We start from the raw sequence: 21,451 nt of genomic DNA on the forward strand, positions 1-21,451 counted from the left end.
TCCTAAAGAAAATGGAAGACCAAAATTAGTCCCATTTTCTAATCACTGCCAGTGAGGTCTCACTTTGGGGACTGCATTGAAGAGAGAGAGGGATGCTATGATAGTGCTAATAACTGAATCACTTATCATGCCTAGCAATTTTACATTTTTGGAAGAATGCTCTCCTTAAATAGGATTTATTCAATGCCATCCTGCAGACGGTTTTGTTTTTTCCTAAAGATTTTACTTTTTAGAGCAATTCTAGATTCACAGCAAAACTAAGAGGCAAGTATAGAGATTTCCCAAGGCCACATAATGGCTCAGATGGTAACGAATCTGCCTGCAGTGCAGGAGACCCAGGTTCAATCCTTGGGTCGTCGGGAATATCCCCTGGAGAAGGGAATGGCAACCCACCAGTATTCTTGCCTGGAGAATTCCATGGACAGAGGAGCCTGGCTAGCTACAGTCCGTGGGGTCACAAAGAGTTAGACACGACTAGGTGACTAACACAAGCATTAGGTTTACCAAATATGTACCCTCCCCACACGTGCATGGCTTCCACCGTTATCAACATCCCCCCTTTGGTACCAGAGTGGTTAAAGCACCACAGTAGTTAGAACTGATGAAGCTGTGTTGAAACATCTTAACCACCCGAAGTCCATAGTTTGCATCATGGTTTGCTGTTGGTGCTGTGCATTCTGTGGACAGCACAGTGCGTGTAATGACATATGTTCATCATTATGCAATCAGACATTGTATTTTCAGTACCCTAAAAATCCTCTGTACTCTGCAAAGGTTTGTTTTTGGTATGAAGCTTAGAAGTAGCCCGCATACTTACTGCCTTTGGTTAAATATATTTAAGTCACATTTTCATTATTGTGATTTTAGCAAAACAGTATGTTTGCTACTTATTTTTCTCTCAAGTCAGAGTTCTGTATTTTAATTCATTTACAACCAATTTTACATATTTGAATTTATATAAATTCAACTTATAAACTTACATTTTGGAATAAGGATGCTTGAAACATAAGATCCAAAGTGAAACTGAAAGGGTTAGTTGCTCAGTTGTGTACGACTCTTTGCTATCCCGTGGACCGTAGCCCACCAGGCTCCTCTGTCCATGCAGTTCTCCAGTCAAGAATACTGGAGTGGGTAACCATTCACTTCTCCAGGGGCTCTTCCTGACCCCGGCATTGAACCTGGGTCTCCTGAATTGCAAGCAGATTCTTTACCATCTGAGCCATTGGGGAAGCCCTTTTAGTTTACTGTATTTAGCAGCCACTTATTTCTTATGACCCTAACAGAAAATACGCCATATGCTAGATTTTGTTAAGTGCATTTTGCCCAGGGTAGAAATGTGAGGATATAAATCATTCTGAGTAGTCCAATTGTATTCAGATCTATAATAGCATAAAATAATAAGAGGTCTTCTCTGGTATGTGTATAGGTATAACTCATTCAGTTTTAATGACATTAATAATATTTGTCTTTCTAAAGGGTAATAAATGAAATATTTAAGGAAACTTAAGGAATAATGGCAAAATCCTTCTCTACCTTGTTTCAACAGCAACTTTTTAACTGTCAGTCTCTACACAAACTGAGTTTGCCAGATAATGATTTAACAGCATTACCAGCATCTATTGCAAATCTCATTAATCTCAGGGAACTGGATGTCAGCAAGAATGGTAAGATTCTTTCTAACTTTTTGTGCTTGGGGACATGTTAAATAAATAAAATATCTTTTGTATTTTACCAGATTAAAAAAGAATTTAAAAGATTGTAGCCTCTTATGTTAGGTTTTTTATATATGTATAAATCTATGAGAATTTAAAGCAAAGTGAAGAATAAGTATAAACATTTTTAAATAGCTTTAATTGAAATGCTGTAGATATGTGCATGTACATATTAATGTGTCCTTAAATCTGCTTTTTTCATGTATATATATATTTACTGCCATGTTTGTGACGATGAGAAACTAGTAACAACTAGCTGTAATGTCTGTTGTTGATAACAGTAAGCCTGGACTGTAATGTAGCTCCTAATGATACTGACATAAAATATTTACAGTGTAGTGTTAAAGTTTAAAAAACAGTTGTGCTACATCAATGAATTGAACATCAGCAAATACTTATTGAGAGACCACTTTGTGCCAAATACTTTATTAGGAGCTTGGATTACAAATTAATGATGAAAAGTAAAAGGACATAGTCACTGTTCTCTTGGGGCACACTGTCTTGGTTTTGTGTGCTTAGTTTGATAAACATTAAAGTGTGGAAGAGATGTTCCAAATTGTTAACTCCTTCCCTTGAAGTGAGAGAGAAGTAACACTTAAAAAATTTTAGAGTGAGCATATTATAATATATTGGAATAATATTAGAATAAGCATTTCCCAAGACTAAGGAAATCCATATACATAACCACAATATCATTATCACTCAAGAAATTTGACAACGTATTTTCCCCTGTTGCCTAATAATGTCCTTTTTAGCTATTTGCCCAACCTCCAAGTTAAAGATCACATATACCTTTCAGTTGTGTCTCTTTGATCTTTTAAAACCAGCTCGCCCATCTTTTTGTGACATTGTTGTTTTTGTAGAGTTCAGATCATCTGATTTTTAATTGTTAAGAGTTTTCTTCTCATGATTTTAGTTGAGGTTAATTAATTTCCTCAGCTTTTTCAAGGGCAGTTTGAAATTTCTTTCCATTCCTCGTGCTTAATAGAGTGGCAAGTATTGTGTAAATTCCAAAGTAAATGAACTTGATCCATTACCATTGTAGCTGTACATACACTGACAGTTAAGTAGCATTGTAGAACTTTGGAATTGTGACATTAGAAGTCATTAAGTGTAACCTTCCACTCTGAAGGGTTATCTCTTCTACTTTTTGGTGTTACTGATAAAATTACATACACCTGGGAAAGGCTAGTAACCAGTGTTACTAGTCTTCATAGTATGAACTATTCCTTGGCTCAGTAATGCACATGCTTTATTATCCTCCTGAAAATGCAGTAATTCCAGACTGACTTCTCAAAACTGAGAATTGTGCAGTTATGCCCTCCAACATCATTCAGTCAGTATCTTAGACTTTCATGCAAAGAATAACGTGTTTGAGTTATGACAAGCCATTGGACTGTAGTGTTTCTCTCTTTTTTTTTTTTCATTCTAGCTTCAGCAATTCTTTGTGGATTATTGAAAACCTTCTTTGTACAATTCTGTCAGCTTGTGAGTGTTTTTTGAAGAGTTAGAATTTCTGTGTGACCAAAAGATTTAGGATAAGCACTTAAGTATTCTGCTCTGAAAGATAATGGCGTTAGTTATTGTTATCAATAAAAGCTTACAATTTATTTCATTAAAAATTAAGTTGATTGTGTCTGTTCTTCTCTTTCTACATGATCTCATCTATTTTTTAAATGGCAGAATCAGTCCCTTGCCTTTTATTTGTTCTCTTCTTAGTCTTAAACTGATGTCTAAATGCAGCTGCATTTCATTGATGATGAACAAAGTAAGTGAGGACAGACAGGAAACTATGATTATATCAGAACCATTACCTTGACTGACAAAAATTCTACTACTTCTAATTCCTAATCTAATAGTCATCATTACAACTGATGTAATTAACCCATTTTACTTTTTATAGAGTTGAGAGTATTTTAATTAACTTGTGTAATCCTCAGTATATGCTAATACAAGTCTACATTATTATTACTTTTTGACCATGCCTCATGGCTTGTGGGATCTCAGTTTCCTGACCAGGGACTGAACTCAGGCCACAGCAGTGAATGCCCAGAATCCTAATCACTAGGCCACCAGAGAACTCCCAAGTCTACATTATTGAAAACAGGAATATATTATGCATATTATAGGGTGATGTGGTTGATGATGAGAATTTTGAGTTTCATTAGTTGTATATTTAAGTTAACAGCTTGCTTAAAAGAAAGGATAGCATGCTAAATGAAAGCAGTGTTTATCAAATTTTGGAATTAATTACATTTAGTATTAAGATGGCCATTATGTTAGAGATGGATGAGTTTCAGCTTTTATTCTGAATGAGAAAATTGAATTACCCCTAAATATACCCCTAAATATTTTCTCTATTACATCTCATCATGTTAAATGTTGCATAAGATGCTTTAATCTTGTATCCAGGTTCTAGTATTCTTATCCTTTTAGGTGTTTTTATCACTTTAATCTAACGATATTCTATCTTAATATAGCAGATATTTTTTTGTGTTTACTATCTGTATGCCCCCTGCTTGGAAGTAGGCAGGAAACATTGTGGCATACTTTATTAGTGTTTCAGCAAGCTGTATTTATTTAAAAGCACTTGTTTTAGGATTCTTTACTTTCATATTTTCTTAGTTTCTGATATTTCTTCCAGTGTTTCTCACTGGCCAAGTAATATGGCTTAGTGATTAAAACATTTATTTAGAAAGAGAAAAAATTGAATTGTATTCTGATCATTACTTCTTTGTTTATTTGCTATGTTGCTATATTTGGAAATTAATCTCATTCTCAGACTATACATAATTTCATCAATATTACCACTTCCGTTCTGCCTCATGAGACTGCTAACCACATTGTGGACCAGTGTGTATACAGGAAGTATATAAATTTAAGGTGTTGATATTTGTCTTCATTTTGTAAGGAATTCACTTTTTATCATTTGATGATAAAACTAAAGTCTTAATTTATGAGTGTTAATTTGTTCTTTTTCTTGTCTAAAGTTTTGGTTTATTTTTAGCTTTTTAAAGAAAGGAAAATCTCACCAAGCTGCACTGCCAAGTCACTGCAAATAGCAACTGGTGTTAGAGAAATTAACATTTAACATCCACTGTGTTCAAGTGGCTTCTTTTATTTCTTTTCTTTTTTGCTGCACTATGTAGTATGTAGGACCTTAGTTCCCTAATCAGGGATTGAACCCGCATCTCCTGCATTGCAAGATGAATTCTTAGTCGCTAGACTGCCAGAGAAATCCTGGCCTGTTTTCTTGAGCAGACTAATAGGGGTGATGATTAAAATAATTTGCAAAAGGGGTTGATGGAGAAAGCTGATGGAGAGAGAAAAGAAATGAAGACTATCTAGCTGTCAATTCTCTCTGTATGAGCAGACTGAATAAAAACTAGGACATTTAACGCAGAGAAATCAGAAAGAGTAACTCAGATCTTTCTGTCTGATATGGGAATGCTGGAGAGGTTAATTATGCCTTTTTAAAACTGAGTCAAAACATTCAGAAAGAATGGGTTGAAAGTTTATGGGTCAAAACAGGAAGCAGTTCCTTGAATCTGAGAAAATCTGATGATTGGGGACAAAATACTAGAAAAGACTCTTCACTTTTAAGTTCAAGAAGTTATATTGATTACAAGGGACATTATCAATTACTGGGGAAGTCACTTATTTTTCTCTTTTAAAATTTCTAAAGTTGCTGATTTGCTTAATAGTTAATGTTTAAATTCAGCTGTTTTAATAAATCAGCTTATTTAAGATAACGAAAGAAGAAAAGTCATGTGTTAAACTGACATAGAACTTAAAAAACATAGTCTGGTGATCACTGGTCACTGCTAAGTGTGTTGTTAATGTGGACCATAAGTGGGGTGTACAGTCACTGTGCCTTCCCATAGGCCTTAGCACTCACTGTCTTATACCTGATGCTAACCATTCGTCTGCTGTCCCCTAGCCAGTATAGTCGTTGAAGTTTGCAATTTCTGGTTCAGACTCTTGACTGGAAATCAGTGTTACATTCTGAACTATTTGTTACCATAGCCTGTAAAATACAGAAACAGTAAAGACCCACTATTAACTTACATTTGGGTCATTGGAGAGATATTGATGCCCTCCAAACAAAGATGCCCAGGATTACCTGTGATTGAGCCATGGGGATGGAAGGGGAGTCGCAGCGAGTGCTGAAAGACTATTACAGGATTTGGGCTTAAGAATATGAGTGTGTGTTTGCTATGAATGGAATGCTGTCAAGAAGTATAATTCTGTGATTGAGAATATTAATAAACGTTATCTATAGGGAGGACAGATTAGAGCAAAGCTAAAGCTATAAGTTATAAAGCAGCAGCAGTCACACGTTAGAAGAAAGGATGGCTTGGACAAGATTCACATTTTGTCTTTGTTGTGATTACAAATTCGCTTTTGTCTTGATCTCTTATGGTTAAAGAATGGCCTCTTTTAATATTGGCATTATGTGAAATTGCTTAGTTCAACAGGGAAATACCAAGGTCTCCCTTTGATTGCATCTTGTTCATAGAAAGACCAAGGACTAGCTGATAGTACCAGGCGAGTTCTTAGATTTCAGGAGGTATTTTCTCTTTCTCAGCAGTAAAAAGAGAACTCTTCTGTATAACCAACATAGATTAATCTGAGCAGGATAGCCATGTTTAATAGTATCTTCATTTTATTAAATTTTAGCAACAGAGTCAAATTTTTATGAAAAGAGTATATGACAAATAAAGAACACTGTTGAAGTCAAGTGAGAATAAAAAAGGAGCAGGTAGTTGAAATTGTTAAAGAATTCAGAAGTAATTCATGATAAAATTCAGTTATACATACTGAGTATTATGAGTCATCTTTGGAGACAGGCTAACAGAAACATTGAGCTTAAGCCTCATTGAGAAAGTGAGAACAAGGATTTGGTGCAAGTGAGGAAGTTAGTGATGCAGATATCTAAGGTGAGAATGTACTAGAAAGAAGAAACAGCCAGTGTACAGTTTGTAAGGTGAGAGTGTCCGTGGCATGTATAAGAAACAGAAGACTATAGTAGCTAAAACATAGTGAGTAAGATGGGAGTGATAGGAATAGAGGTCAGAAAGATAAGGATTTGGAGCAAAAAGATAATGTAGAGCCTTTTCGGCATTTGTATGTACTTTGACATTTACTCTCATTCAAGTGGAATCACTTGAAAGGGTTTGAGTCAGGTCATTCAGAGCATGATCTGACTTGCATTTTATTTTTATAATTACTTTACAATATTGTAATGATTTTTGCCATACATTGACATGAATCAGCTATGGATTTACATGTGTTCCCCATCCTGAACCCCGCTCCCACCTCCCTCCCCATTCCATCCCTCTGGGTTATCCCAGTGCACTGGCCCTGAGTACCCTGTCTCATGCATCGAACCTGGACTGGCGATCTGTTTCACATATGATAATATACATGTTTCAATGCTATTCTCTCAGATCATCCCACCCTCGCCTTCTCCCACAGAGTCCAAAAGACTGTTCTATACATCTGTGTCTCTTCTGCTGTCTCGCATATAGGGTTATCGTTACCATTTTTCTAAATTCTATATATATGCATTAATATACTGTATTGGTGTTTTTCTTTCTGGCTTACTTCACTTTGTATAACAGGCTCAAGTTTCATTCACCTCATTAGAACTGATTCAAATGTATTCTTCTTAATGGCTGAGTAATATCCCATTGTGTATATGTACTACAGCTTTCTTATCCATTCGTCTGCAGACGGACATCTAGATTGCTTCCATGTCCTGGCTATTGTAAACAGTGCTGCAATGAACATTGGGGTACCCATGTCTCTTTCAGTTCTGGTTTCCTTGGTGTGTATACCCAGCAGTGGGATTGCTTGGTCATACGGCAGTTCTATTTCCAGTTTTTTAAGGAATTTCCACACTGTTCTCCATAGTGGCTGTACTAGTTTGCATTCCCACCAACAGTGTAAGAGGGTTCCCTTTTCTCCACACCCTCTCCAGCATTTATTGTTTGTAGATTTTTGGATAGCAGCCATACTGACCTTCGTGAGATGGTAGCTCATTGTGGTTTTGATTGTATTTCTCTGATAATGAGTGATGTTGAGCACCTTTTCATGTGTTTGTTAGCCATCTGTATGTCTTCTTTGGAGAAATGTCTGTTTGGTTCTTTGGCCCATTTTTTGATTGGGTCGTTTATTTTTCTGGAATTGAGCTACAGGAGTTGCTTGTATATTTTAGCGATTAATTCTTTGTCAGTTGCTTCGTTTGCTATTATTTTCTCCCATTCTGAAGGCTGTCTTTTCATTTTCCTTATAGTTTCCATCATTGTGCAAAAGCTTTTAAGTTTAATTAGGTCCCATTTGTTTATTTTTGCTTTTATTTCCATTACTCTGGAAGGTGGATCATAGAGGATCCTGCTGTGATTTATGTCAGAGAGTATTTTGCCTATGTTCTCCTCTAGGAGTTTTATAGTTTCTGGTCTTAAATTTAGATTTTTAATCCATTTTGAGCTTATTTTTGTGTATGGTATTAGAGAATGTTCTAATTTCATTATTTTACATGTAGCTGTACAGTTTTCCCAGTGCTGTTTATTGAAGAGACTGTCTTTTCTCGATTGTTATTCTTTCCTCTGTTGTAGATTAATTGATCATAGGTATGTGGGTTTATTTCTGGACTTTCTATACTGTTCCATTGATCTGTATTTCTGTTTTTGTGCCAATACCATACTGTTTTTATTAGTGTAGCTTTGTAGTATAGTCTGTATTAGAGGCCAGCTCAATCTGGAACCCAATATTTAGAAAGTAATGTCTCTTTTATACACTACTATATAAAAATTAGATCAATAATAAGGACCGTAAGGACCTCCTGTATAGTGCAAGGAACTCTTCTTAATACTCTGTAATGACCTATATTGGAAAAGAATCTTTAAAAAAAATGAATATATGTATATGTTTAACGAATTCACTTTTACTGTACAGCAGAAACTAACACAACATTATAAATCAACTATACTCCAATGAAATTTTTTTTAAAGTAGTGCCTCTTTTTATGTGAAAACACAGAAAGAATGCTGATTATTCTGAATTTTGTTTCCCTAACACCACACAGAGAAAGCACTGATTTTCTGATGAACAGCGAGAAGGAAAGGAGGGTAAAACTAAACAAGATAGTTTGTCGTCGTTGTTCATTTTCTTAGTCATGTCTGATAATTAGTAGTAGTCATCAAGAGGCAGAAGAGAGAAATTTTTGTGGAGGTGATTCTGTTTGGTTGACATTGGTGTTGTCAGTTTATCAAGATTCTACTCTGTTGATAAATTTTGAATCTGTAAAGTGTATGTTAATTATTAATATTGTTACAATTTTCTCCTTTGTAATAGATTCTTTACACTTAATGATTAATTTTTTGTTCATTTTCTAGGAATACAAGAGTTTCCAGAAAATATAAAAAATTGTAAAGTTTTGACAGTTGTGGAGGCCAGTGTAAATCCTATTTCCAAGTAAGTTCTTCTCTGTTGAATTATAGTTACCTGTGTGAATAAAGCAAGTATGATAAAGTAGAATAGTACTTTCTACATTTTAATCAACACTTAATATCATCTTAAATCTATACAGAATTTTAGTTTTAGATTAAAGAGGAGCCTTTTTAATACTCTTTCCAGCCCCATATATTACAAAGGTAAATTTGACATCCATACAGATAATACAAGTGGTGTTCTCCAAGTCCCATGGTTAGTTAATGTCAAAATTGAGACTAGAATCTAGGCCTCCTTAGCTCAGTGTTTTACTTGTGCAATATAAGAATGTCTTCACTTGCATATCCAATGTGTGGAACATTCAAACTTTTGAAAATAATAAGAGAAACTGAAAAATCAAAAAGCTAAAAACAAAAAAGGAGAAAGCTAGGTGATTGGTTGTATTATATACCAAAGGTCACACATATTCTTTTGTGATCATAATGGCTTGAAGCAGAATGCTTTCCTAGTAACAGACTGTTAAATTTTTGAAAATATAGAATGACAAAGCAAAAGATGGATATTATAAAGCATAGCTTAGTATAGCTAAAATGAAAGTTGAAACCAGCTTTCACATATTACAGTAAATCCCATACATATGAACGAGTTGCGTTCTGAGAGCACACTCATAAGGCTAGTTTATTCATAAGTTAGCCTAGATACCCGGTTAACACAATCGACTATACAGTACTGTACTGTAATAGGTTTATAATACTTTCCACACAAATAATACATAAAATCAAACAAAATATAAAGATAACATTTTTAATCTTACAGTATAGTACCTAGAAAATACAGTACTACCAACTACATCAGTGCTGTTTTTATGCTTAACTTCTGCACATCCTGGGCTTGAAATAAAGATACCATACTACTTCTGTACTGTATATAGTACTCTTCAGTAAAGTACACAGAAGCACAACCAGTTGTAGAGGACGCGTGCATATGACAGTGTATTCCAGACATGTCAACTCTCGTGTTTGAACCTGCAGATGCATGTTTGCATCTTTGAAAGCTCACAACTTCAAGGTTTGTATGTAAGGGGCTTACTGTACAAACTTAACAGGTTTTTCCAAACATAGACAAACATGTAAAGGCAAACATGTAAAGATGATGTTTTACCTTTACCTGAAAATACTATTTTAGCATCAAGTTCTAGATCTGTAATTTCTTTTGTTAGCCAGAGGAAATAAAAGCAAAGTTATTTATGGGTTCTTATATAACCCTAAATATCATTCAGTTTTTAATATTTGTTCTCATTTGGTCATTATAAAATTATACGATCTTTATTTGATTATTTAGGGACCAAATATTGAAATGGAAAATAATTGAAACCAGTAGTTCTCAAATGGGGACAGTTTTGCTGTTAACAGTTATTTGGTAAATTCTGGAGGCGTTTGGTTTATACATCTTGTGGTGGGCAGTGCTAGCTTCAAGTGATTTAGAGGTTTACTCAACTTATGGTGGTGGGAAATGCTAGCTTCAACTGATGTAGAGGCTAAGGTGCTAATGCAGAAGACAGCCTCCTGGCAACACAAAATTATCCAGCCCTAAAAGTCAAGATCCCCTGGAGAAGGAAACGGTAACCCACTCCAGTATTCTTGCCTGGAGAATCCCGTGGACGGAGAAGCCTGGTAGGCTACAGTCCACGGGGTCGCAAAGAGTTGGACACGACTGAGCGACGGAACGGAACGAACGGAAAAGTCAGCTGGCTTACGAGGCAGCTCAGTGGTAAAGAATTCACCTGCCAGTGCGGGAGTTGCAGGTTCAATCCCTGGGTCGGGAAGATCCCCTGGAGAAGGAAATGGCAGCTCATTCCAGTTTTCTTGCCTGGGAAAATCCCATGGACAGAGGAGGCTGGTGGGCTGCAGTCCATGGGATCACAAGAATTGAACACGACTTAGCAACTAAGCAACAACAAAAGTCAGTACTGTCAAAGTTTAGAATTCTTTATCTAGTCCTTTCAATTTATGTTAGATAAGGTGAATTTCAGGAGTGCCTGCTGATGTCATAGTCATGTCCTAAATACATTTCTCTGTGTTGAGGTTCATTCACAGTTGACTGTTATGTGCAGATTTTATCTTATTGAGACAAATACTGCTTTACTTCCTTTTTACAAAATGATGAAGATACAGACATTGAAGCTGTAAGTTATTATAAAAGGTAAATCTCAATTTGAGGATCACTCATAAAAGAGATAGCTGTTATCTGTTAAGAATATGTGTTGGTTAGACTGTTTCTTAGATTTTAATAGGAGACTAAAATTCTGCATATGAATTAAATTTAAATCCTGGTTTATTTTATATAGGCTTCCTGATGGATTTTCTCAGCTGTTAAACTTAACCCAGTTATATCTGAATGATGCTTTCCTTGAGTTCTTGCCGGCTAATTTTGGCAGGTAAGTTATAATTTCTTCTAAAACCTTCTCTTGTTAGCTCTTAACAAAACTTTTGTAAAGTTTACCAAATGACAGGTTGCTTTAGCAATACTGTTAATTACAGTTTCGTGGGCTCTTTTGTAATTATTTCCAAGCATTGTAGTTTTTATAGTTTCTTCAACACTTGTTATTTTGACTTGGAATTTATTTTCCCAAATAAAAATAAGCAGTGAAAATTTAAAAGAAAAATGTAATTTAAGACTTGGTTTTAAAGTACATAAAAATAAGGAGTTTAAATTGGAATAATTTTTGTATATTTGAGATGGAATGCTTTATTCTCAGCACTTATATATTTTTTAAATGATCTAATTACTGGTTTATCCGTCTTCTTCACTGGAATCGAAGTTCTAGAGAAAAGAAAAATGTGTTTCTGGGCTCCAGCCTGTTGCTCCCTCTTAAATTTGTGCTTCTTGTATTATAGTCCCTGAGTAATTTTTCTAATGAAAAGATGAATCAGTAAATGAATAATAGGTATTAAATTATTATTGTGTTCAAATTAATTAGTAGAGAAAGTACTATCCAAATATGTGTTAATATGCTAGTGTTCTTTTTTTTTCTTAAAGAGAGATATATCATATGGTCTCACTTAAATGTGATATCTAAAATAACCACCAAAGCCCCAACCTCATAAACACAGAGGAAAGATTGGTGTTTGCCAGAAGTGGCATGATGAGTAGGGATGGGCAGAATGAGGGAAGGTAGTCAAATGATACAAACCTCCAGTTTATAAAATAAATCATGGGATGTAAGGTCATTGTGACTATAGTTAACCACACTATATTGTGTATTTTAAAGTTTCTTCAGAGAATAGATCTTAAAAGTCATTTCAAGAAGAAACATTTTTTTTTTAATAATTAAGTATAGTGACAAATGTTAACCGGACTTGTTTTGGTATCCATTTCACAACGTAGTTGACCCTGGAACAATGCAGGGGGTTAGGGATGCTGACCTCCCAACACAGTAGAACTCTGCATATAATTTACAGTTGGCCCTTCATGTCTATAGTTCCTTAGTACCCAGGGTTCCAAATCCATTAGATGCAACCAACCACAGATTGTGTGGTACCATAGTATTTACTATTGGGAAAAAAATCTGTATATGAGTGGATTCACACAATTGAAACCCATGTTTTTCAAGGGTCAACCGTGGGTTACTCTTATCTTCTGATGCCCATGTTCAATGGTCAGATGTATATACAGATATCAAATCATTATGTTGTATACCTGAAACTAACAAAATGTTGTTTGTTAATTGTACTTCAATAAAGAAAAAAGAATTTGGGACATTGTTATAGCCCAGTGAACTGTGGGACCCACATTATAATGCTTTATATTTTTATATACATACATATATGTACACATATACACAGACATATATGTGTATGTGTATACATACATACATTTCATGTACTTATTAGATTTCTGTGTCTGGCATTTCGGCCACTTTTTTAAATTGAAATATATTTGGCATGTAACACTCTGTAAGTTTAAAGTATACACCCTGCTGACTTGATATGTTGTATATTGTAATATGGTTGCCACTTGTAGCATTAGCAAGCACTTCTGGACCAGTTCTTCTGCTCGTTTATCCTCAAATTTTATTGGAATGTGCATCACTGAAGTGCCAGAGGATTTCTCCCTTTCCATGTCCTGTTGTGTTTCTTTATTTTTCTCAGACCTCAACTCTAGACTTAAATTATTGTTCTCTAATCTACTAATGACTAGTAATTTGGGGGAGGATTTCATTAAAATGCATGAAGTTTATTAGGATTGACACTACGGGGCAATTATTCGTGCTTTGGATATGTTTAGAAATATTTACTGCAGCTTCTCCCCTGTTAATTCTGAGGAGAAAAAATAGTCTTTGTCTTTGTATTTTTGTGTAATTTTTAACACTGGATTCTGCACATTGTAATTACACAATAAATATTGGTTTCTTTAAAACTTTAGAGGATGACATTCATTAATTAAATTCTTCATCTTTGTCATAGATGCGTGATTTATTTTATTTGTTTTGCAGATTAACTAAACTCCAAATATTAGAACTTAGAGAAAACCAGTTGAAAATGTTGCCAAAGTAAGTAAAGGTGTTATCTTTTCCAAAATTTAGTTCAGCATTTTAAATTCTTAGAGAAATACTAATTTTCTATTATCTAAAATATGAGTACAAATTATTTTAAAAGACTGATATTTGTGGTCATTGTATTTTAATTAGTGGTGTTCAATATAACAATCTGTACATCTCAGTATTTATTAGTGATTTCATAGCTTTCTGGAACTCAGTCTTGTGTGACAAAAGTCAAAATAATAAGTATGTAAAGCCCGCCTGAGTCCCAAATAAAGGTCCCCATTTCTATAGTAGAGTTCTTTCTTAGTACTCCTTAGAGAGATCCATAAAGTCTTCAGTGTGAAGTCTGATAACTCTAGCTCTCAGAACTTGTATGGTTTTAGTCTGTTGTAAATTAGAAATGGGGTGGAAGGCCCCCTACTGGTAAGCTAACATCAGGAGGAAATGACAGTCCAAGAGCAAAAAATAAAATGAAAACAGATCTGCAAACTCAAAATGCACTTGTCTGTGTCCTTTATTGAAGATATGTGTTCAAACATCCTGATTCACTACTGCATTTTTATAGTTTAGGCAGTGGCGAACTACAGACTGGTTAAATTTGTCCCAGTGCCTATTTTTTTCTAAATAAATTTCATTAGAAGCGCATTCATTCATTCACCCACGTGTTGTTTATAGCTGCTTTTGCTCTACAGTGGTAGAGTCAAGTAGTTGTGACAGAGACTGTATGCAGAGCTTAAAATATCTGACCCTTACAGAAAACTTCCCAGTCTCCTGTTGCAATTTCTTTGTCAAGAGTTGTCACCTCTTGATAGAAGCATGTCCTGTTTTCCAGGAGTTCGTTGTTCTATGTACTCAACTTCTGTAGCATCTTACTTATATCAGTTATATTTACCACATTAGTCTAATTTTTAAAATACATTTTACTCTCTTCCTACCTGGCTAGCATATTTTCATGTGCACATGTACTTGATCCCTCTTCCCCACTCCAACCCATGAGCATAAACCTCTGAGGGCAAGAAGCATACATGGTTTTGATTTCCAAAAGACTGGAATGAGTACAGTGTATATTGTTGGTTGTTAGTATAAATTAAAATGAGAATTATCCTGATTAAAATTCAAAAAGGTTTGACTTTTTGGAGATTTGATTTTGGCATTGATGAATCCTTAGCTTAGAACTTGACTGTTAAGAGATTTGAATAATCTGGGTATAAATTGTTTACTGAAATAGCTAAGCCTATGGTTAATATGGTGTCTCTGATATCATAAGTAATTCACTTATTTTATCTCCTTATATTTTAATTTTAACCTCAGATTGGACTCTCTCATGTATTTGCAAATGTAATTCTTTATTGCTTTTTTAAAGACATGATTACAATATTTGAGGCCTCAAATTAAAAAGAGGCCAAGGTTTTATGTGTCAGGAAAGTCATATGCATTCAGGTTATGTGAGTAGATCTTTTTATGATCAAAGATTCGAACAGTGAAAAAGCTGTTTTAAATAGATAGTTCAGTGAAATTTAATACCACGTTAATAGTACCAAAAACACAAATGATGTATATTTTCCCTCTGAGACAGGAGAAGAGAAGGTAAAAATGAGTTAAATACGAAAAAAGTTTAGAGATAAGCAGGAGGAAATTTGAGGGATGATTGCTTTTACTTTCTCCTTGAAGTAGGAAGCTGGATCTTAAATGAAGTAGGACCAAATATGCCCATGTTAGCTACAGCAAGTTGAGATGGAGATGCTTTTAAAATTTTACAACGTATTTCCTCTTTTTTATTACATATCTGTGTCATGTTTTCCTAAATCAGTTTTAAAACTTAGGCTTTTAAGAATATTGTTTGTAATTGAGTTTTCCAGTGTAAAATTTTTTATACCCTTAAAAAAAAATAATTTACCCTTGTTGATATAAAGTGAATTGCTACATGTGAATTTTCTGTGTTATCATTATAACAATATTGAAGTAAGAAAAATAAGACCATATTTTCTTTTTTCAATCTTACTCCCTCTGCACAGCTGTCGTTACTTTTCTCACATATCAACCTGGTGTAGTATTATGGACATAGGAATTAGTATCTAATCTTTCTTGAGAAAGATCCTGGAAACACCTTTTTACTTTGCAATAAAGCAAATTGGAACTGAATTACAGATTTTCTGGACAAAGACAGATATGAGTAAAGGAAGTCAAATTTTTATATCTCATAGAACCTGAAAATAGGCACTCGGAGAATCAAAGTTAAAGCAACTTTGAGAAAAATTGGTACTGGGAGATGAATTAAAGGAGTGTTGATAAAATGGCATATTTAAAATGAAAGGGTTTGGGAAAATTAGCTTTCTGTAATATTAGGTGAGTAATATAATAATTAAAAGATGCTTACTCCTTGGAAGGAAAGTTATGACCAACCTTGATAATATATTAAAAAGCAGAGACATTACTTTGCCAACAAAGGTCCGTCTAGTCAAGGCTATGGTTTTTCCCGTGGTCATGTATGGATGTGAGAGTTGGACTGTGAAGAAAGCTGATCGCCGAAGAACTGATGCTTTTGAACTGTGGTGTTGGAGAAGACTCTTGAGAGTCCCTTGGACTGCAAGGAGATCCAACCAGTCCATTCTAAGGGAGATTGATCCTGGGTGTTCATTGGAAGGACTGATGCGAAAGCTGAAACTGCAATACTTTGGCCACCTCATGCGACTAGTTGACTCACTGGAAAAGACTCTGATACTGGGAAAGGTTAGGGGCAGGAGGAGAAGGGGACAACCGAGGGTGAGATGGCTGGATGGCATCACCGACTCTGTGGACCTGAGTTTGAGTGAACTCCGGGAGTTAGTGATAGACAGGGAGGCCTGGCGTGCTGTGATTCATGGGGTCACGGAGAGTCGGACACGACTGAGCGACTGAACTGAACTGAATATAATAATTGGGCTTCCCAGGTGGCGCTAGTGGTAAAGAACCTGCCTGCCATGCAGGTAGACATAAGAGACCCAGGTTCAGTCCCTGGGCTGGGAAGATACCCTGAAGAAGGAAATGGCAACCCATTCCAATATTCTTGCCTGGAGAATCCCATGGACAGAGGAGCCTGGTGGGCTGCAGTCCATAGGGTTGCACAAAGTTGGACATGACTGAAGCGACTTAGCACGCATGTACAACATAATAAATTACTTTACAATTATTGTGTTTTTTTTCACTAAAAAGCCAAAGATTTAAGCTGATTTTATCTTACTTTCTATTACTAATTTGTTGAATGTCAAGAGAAGATAGAAATAATATGTGTTCTTATGTCAATTTAAGGAGTCTGTTGGTTTTTAATGATGTTAATTTCCCTGTTAACACATTGACATATTGATATTATGGTGATTGTATTTTGCCGTATGCAAAAAAGATTTAATATAGTTCCTATGGAGTTCCCTAGTGTGGTATGTTGGTTAGGATTCAACACTTTTACTGCTGTGTCCAGGGTTCAGTCACTAGTTGGGGAACCTCCCACAGGCCATGTGGGATGGTGTGCCCCCCAATTTTTTTTTTAATTTACTGTAGCTCCTTTTCTGGGTACCTGGTAGCAATCTATTAAATAATAGATTTTTCTAAAAATAATAATTTAAGAGTATAAATATACTTGAATTAATTAACAGTTTAGTTTAAGAAGTGCCTTTAAAGAAGGAATGTAAAATACAACTTAGTTTATTTCATCATGAAATCAGTTTGTACATTCAAGTTTCTGTAATGGCAGAGAACTGTTGGTATTGAGTTGAAAGTTTAAAACTGGTATATTGTAGCTTTAATTTAAAATAAATACAGTCTCCTAATTATATATTTGATTCATGTAAAGCTTTGTTGTGAATTGTATTGAATTTAATTTGGAAGTGTGGAGAGCAATGTAATATTTACTGTTCTTGGAATTTTCAGTTAATTATCTTAAAGTTTTTTACAAATACACCATCAGTCTTGAAAAATGGTAGTAATGAATATGAAGCTACCTAACAATCTAATCATTAGTTGTTTTATACTATCTGAGAAGTTATTCTGTGAAAAAAAAAAAAGGAAAGTCAATTACTGGTATTCTGGTCTGTGTAATTACTGCAGTTACTTCTTAAGAATAATATAATCTGGGATTTCCCTGATGGCCCCTTGTTTTAAGACTCCACAGTTCCAAGGCAGGGGGCGCAGGCTCAATCCCTGGTTGGGGAACTAAGATCCCACATACTGTGTGGCATGGCCAAAAAGTAAAATAAAAAAGAATAGAAATAACCTGGAGAGAAGCCAAAATCAGAGAATAATTAATAACTTATTTCATTTTTATTTAGAAATTAAATGTGACTTGTTTCTTAGAAAATCATTATTTTGTCAACATTTGAAAGCCTGTATGTTATTAGGTAATACATAAGAATATTTTACAGTTTTCCTTGTTATTTTTGTATACTTAATTCCCTATTACTCCATTGTGCATAGAACCATGAATAGACTGACCCAGCTGGAAAGACTGGACTTAGGAAGTAACGAATTCACAGAAGTGGTAAGTTCTCACCAAATTTACTATCCATAGTCATTCATTTGATCAAGAAAGAAATGTGAAAATTAAGGTATTTATTTCTTTGCATTTTTAAAGTATAAAATCAGATAAAGATACACATTTTGGAGAGACAAGATATAAAAGTTTTTGACAGGATAATTAAACAGATAACAACATCTAATAGGAGTGAGGGTAAAAATGTAAAATTAATGAGAAGCCCATGGAAAAGGTAATTAAAAGTTTCTGGCACAGAAAGTAGAAATTCTGAAAGATTATAAGGGAAAAGCTTTCATCAGACTAGAATGCATCAGGAAAAGAACTTGAGTCAAAAATAACTTCATGGGAATATTGTTTAGGAATTTGTTCAGTGGTAGCATACTTCTCTATAATTTTACTTAATAGCTAAATAAAAACATTGAATGAAACAGATGTTATTTTCGAGTTGATAATGAGACCTCTGGATTGTGTTTTTGCTTTGTTTCCAAAGTATGATGCTGAATCAAAAAGAAAAGAATATAAGCAATTTGTTGTCTTTCGTCATTGCTCCAAGAGAACTCAAATAATAAGCTAGATATTTGTTTTTTGAAGAGAAGCTCATTAACTTGAAAAATCATCATTAAAATTTTTACACTGTGTTTACAAGTTGGTTTTTTTTAGTTGTTGCAAGTTTCAAGTGCTAGCCTCAAGAACAAGAGTTTCTCATCACTGTGCTGCGTAATTGTCCTGTGGGAATTGTATTAGCTCACTAGATAGCTTTTCAGCTGAAGTCACTGGAGGAGCATGGTGCTTTGGGATACCTCATGTTTTTTCTAAAATATTAGCTTCATATTCTGCATTTTAATTGAATCTGATATATGATGAATCTTACTGTGTTTTGTAGATGTTTTTACTCTTTTTAAAAAAATGCATATTCTGTTGTGCTTCGTAAATTATGTTACATATTTTCTCAGTATTTGTCTTTACATGTATTAATCTATTGCCATATTAACTATTTTAAGTTTCTAAATTGCTGTTAATTTTATAAATCAGAGCAGAATTCAAAATCATTAAATTTTGGACCATTTCCTTCTTCCAGCATTACACATTTTTTAAAAAATTACTATTACAGTTGTAACAGGTAATGCACAAAAGGGGCTTCCTAGGTGGCTCAGTGGTAAAGAATCTTACCTGCCAGTGCAGGAGATTCAAGTTCAATTCCTGGGGTGGGAACATCCCCTGGAGAAGGAAATGGCAACCCACTCCAGTATTCTTGCCTGGGAAATCCCATGGACAGAGGAGCCTGGCAGGCTATAGTCCATAGGGTCGCAGAGTCAGATACAACTGAGCATACACACGTGCAAAGCACAAAAAGAGATTTTTTAAATTCAAGTTAAACCAAGAATTCTTACTTATATGTTAACAGTAAATCTGAGTAACATGTCTTGTATGTGTTATTCGTGTTATAGTGATAAGATATGATGACACCTCAGTGCCATCATACTGTCAATGATTGGACACAGGTTTGTGGGTTAACGGAAATATCTTAAAAGGATTCATTCATATTTCAGAAGAGCCTCCAAGGGTGAATAACCTGAGGGTAAATTTTGCCTGAATACCAAATCCACTAAGTCAACTTTTAATTTTTTGGTCCTCAACATTTTATTATAAACAGTATTCTACTATGTAATTACTAGAAGCTTAAAATAACCCAATAGGATTATTATATGATTATGCCTTGGTTTACTTACTTTTTCTTATTATTGGGTTTTTAAGATGTAGCTTGCCTTATTTCTTTTTTCCTCCCTCTTAGTCATCAGGGAATAGCTTTTTTTTAAGATTTCCTAAAAGTATACATCTTTTTGTGGATAATGATTGAGAGTATACTTTTATTGCATTCTTGAAAGTAATGGATCTTATTAATTGTGTAAATACTTTAACTTGTTATGTAATCGAAAGCTTAATTTATACAGTCTGCTATTATGGAATGTCTTTAGTAATGTTTGTGTAATAACTATAACACAGTGGAAAGACTTGAGTTTTGGTTCTGCTTTTTTCCCCCTTGTAATTTAAAAAAAATGTCAGTTTTACTGAAAATTATTAGAAATACCCAGGGGAGCTTCTTTTGCCAAATAAATATATTCAAGTAAATTAATGTATCTCCCTCTCCACTTCCATCTAAACAGCCTGAAGTACTTGAGCAGCTAAGTGGATTGAAAGAATTTTGGATGGATGGCAATAGACTGACATTTATTCCAGGGGTATGTGTATCAAATTTTAAACACTTTGCTTATTGCTCTCTGTCCTTTGCATTTTTACAAATTATAGTACGTTTGATCAGTTTAAAATGATTATTCTTAATACTGTTAGAAGCAAATTACATTTTTTTTATTGTCAATTTTTTTTTTAACAATGTTGTGTTTTAGGTGTACAGTAAAGTGAGTCAGTTATACATATTCATATATCCACTCTATTTTAGACTCATTTCCCACATAGATCATTACAGAGTATTGAGTAGAATTGCCTGTGCTGTACAGTAGGTCCTTATTAGTTACATGTTTTATATATAGTAATGTGTATATGTCAATCCAAATCTCCAGATTTATCCCTTGACCCCTTTCCCCCCCAGTAACCATAAGTTTGTTTTCTACACCTGTAACTCTATTTCTGTTTTATAAATAGGCTCATTTGTACCATTTTTTTCTAGATTCCATATACAAGTGATATCATATGATATTTGTCTTTCTCTAATTTACTTCACTCGTTGTGACAGTATCTAGGTTCATCCACATTGCTGTAAATGACATTATTTCATTCTTTTTGATTGCTGAGTAATATTCCAGTATATATATGTACAACATCTGTATCCATTGCTCTGTCGATAGACATTTGTGTTGCTTCCATGTCTTGGCTATTGTAAATAGTGCAGTAAAGTTTGGGGTACATGGATCTGTTTGAATTGTGGTTTTCTCCAGGTACATGCCCAGGAATGGAATGGCTGGATCGTATTGTAGTTCTATATTTAGTTTTTTAAGGAACCTCCTTAGTGTTCTCCATAATGGTTGTACCAATTTACATTTCCATCAGCAGTGTATGAGGGCTCCCTTTTCTCCACACCTTTTCCAGCCTTTATTATTTATAGATTTTTTTAAATGATGGCCATTCTGACTGTATATGAGGTGACACCTCATTGTAATTTTTCATTTCTCTGATAACTAATGATATCAAGCATGTTTTCATATGCCTTTTAACCATCTG

General features: G+C 34.5%; 1 protein-coding gene across 10 annotated transcripts in view; it reads left to right on the top strand.

The window, feature by feature from the left end:
- ERBIN (erbb2 interacting protein) overlaps positions 1-21,451 on the top strand; it is a 133,376-nt gene that overhangs the window by 61,867 nt on the left and 50,058 nt on the right. For all 10 annotated transcript variants that reach the window (XM_055421959.2, XM_055421960.2, XM_055421963.2 and 7 more), the window contains exons 4-9: positions 1,547-1,664; positions 9,113-9,191; positions 11,515-11,604; positions 13,663-13,719; positions 18,157-18,220; positions 20,380-20,454. In XM_055421959.2, the coding sequence (XP_055277934.2) occupies positions 1,547-1,664; positions 9,113-9,191; positions 11,515-11,604; positions 13,663-13,719; positions 18,157-18,220; positions 20,380-20,454 (483 nt within the window). The remainder of the gene's footprint in view (positions 1-1,546; positions 1,665-9,112; positions 9,192-11,514; positions 11,605-13,662; positions 13,720-18,156; positions 18,221-20,379; positions 20,455-21,451) is intronic.

Source organism: Moschus berezovskii, chromosome 18 (genome assembly GCF_049115385.1).
Source record: "Moschus berezovskii isolate FMDL1 chromosome 18, NW_MosBer_1.0, whole genome shotgun sequence".
Taxonomy (NCBI): Eukaryota; Metazoa; Chordata; class Mammalia; order Artiodactyla; family Moschidae; genus Moschus; species Moschus berezovskii.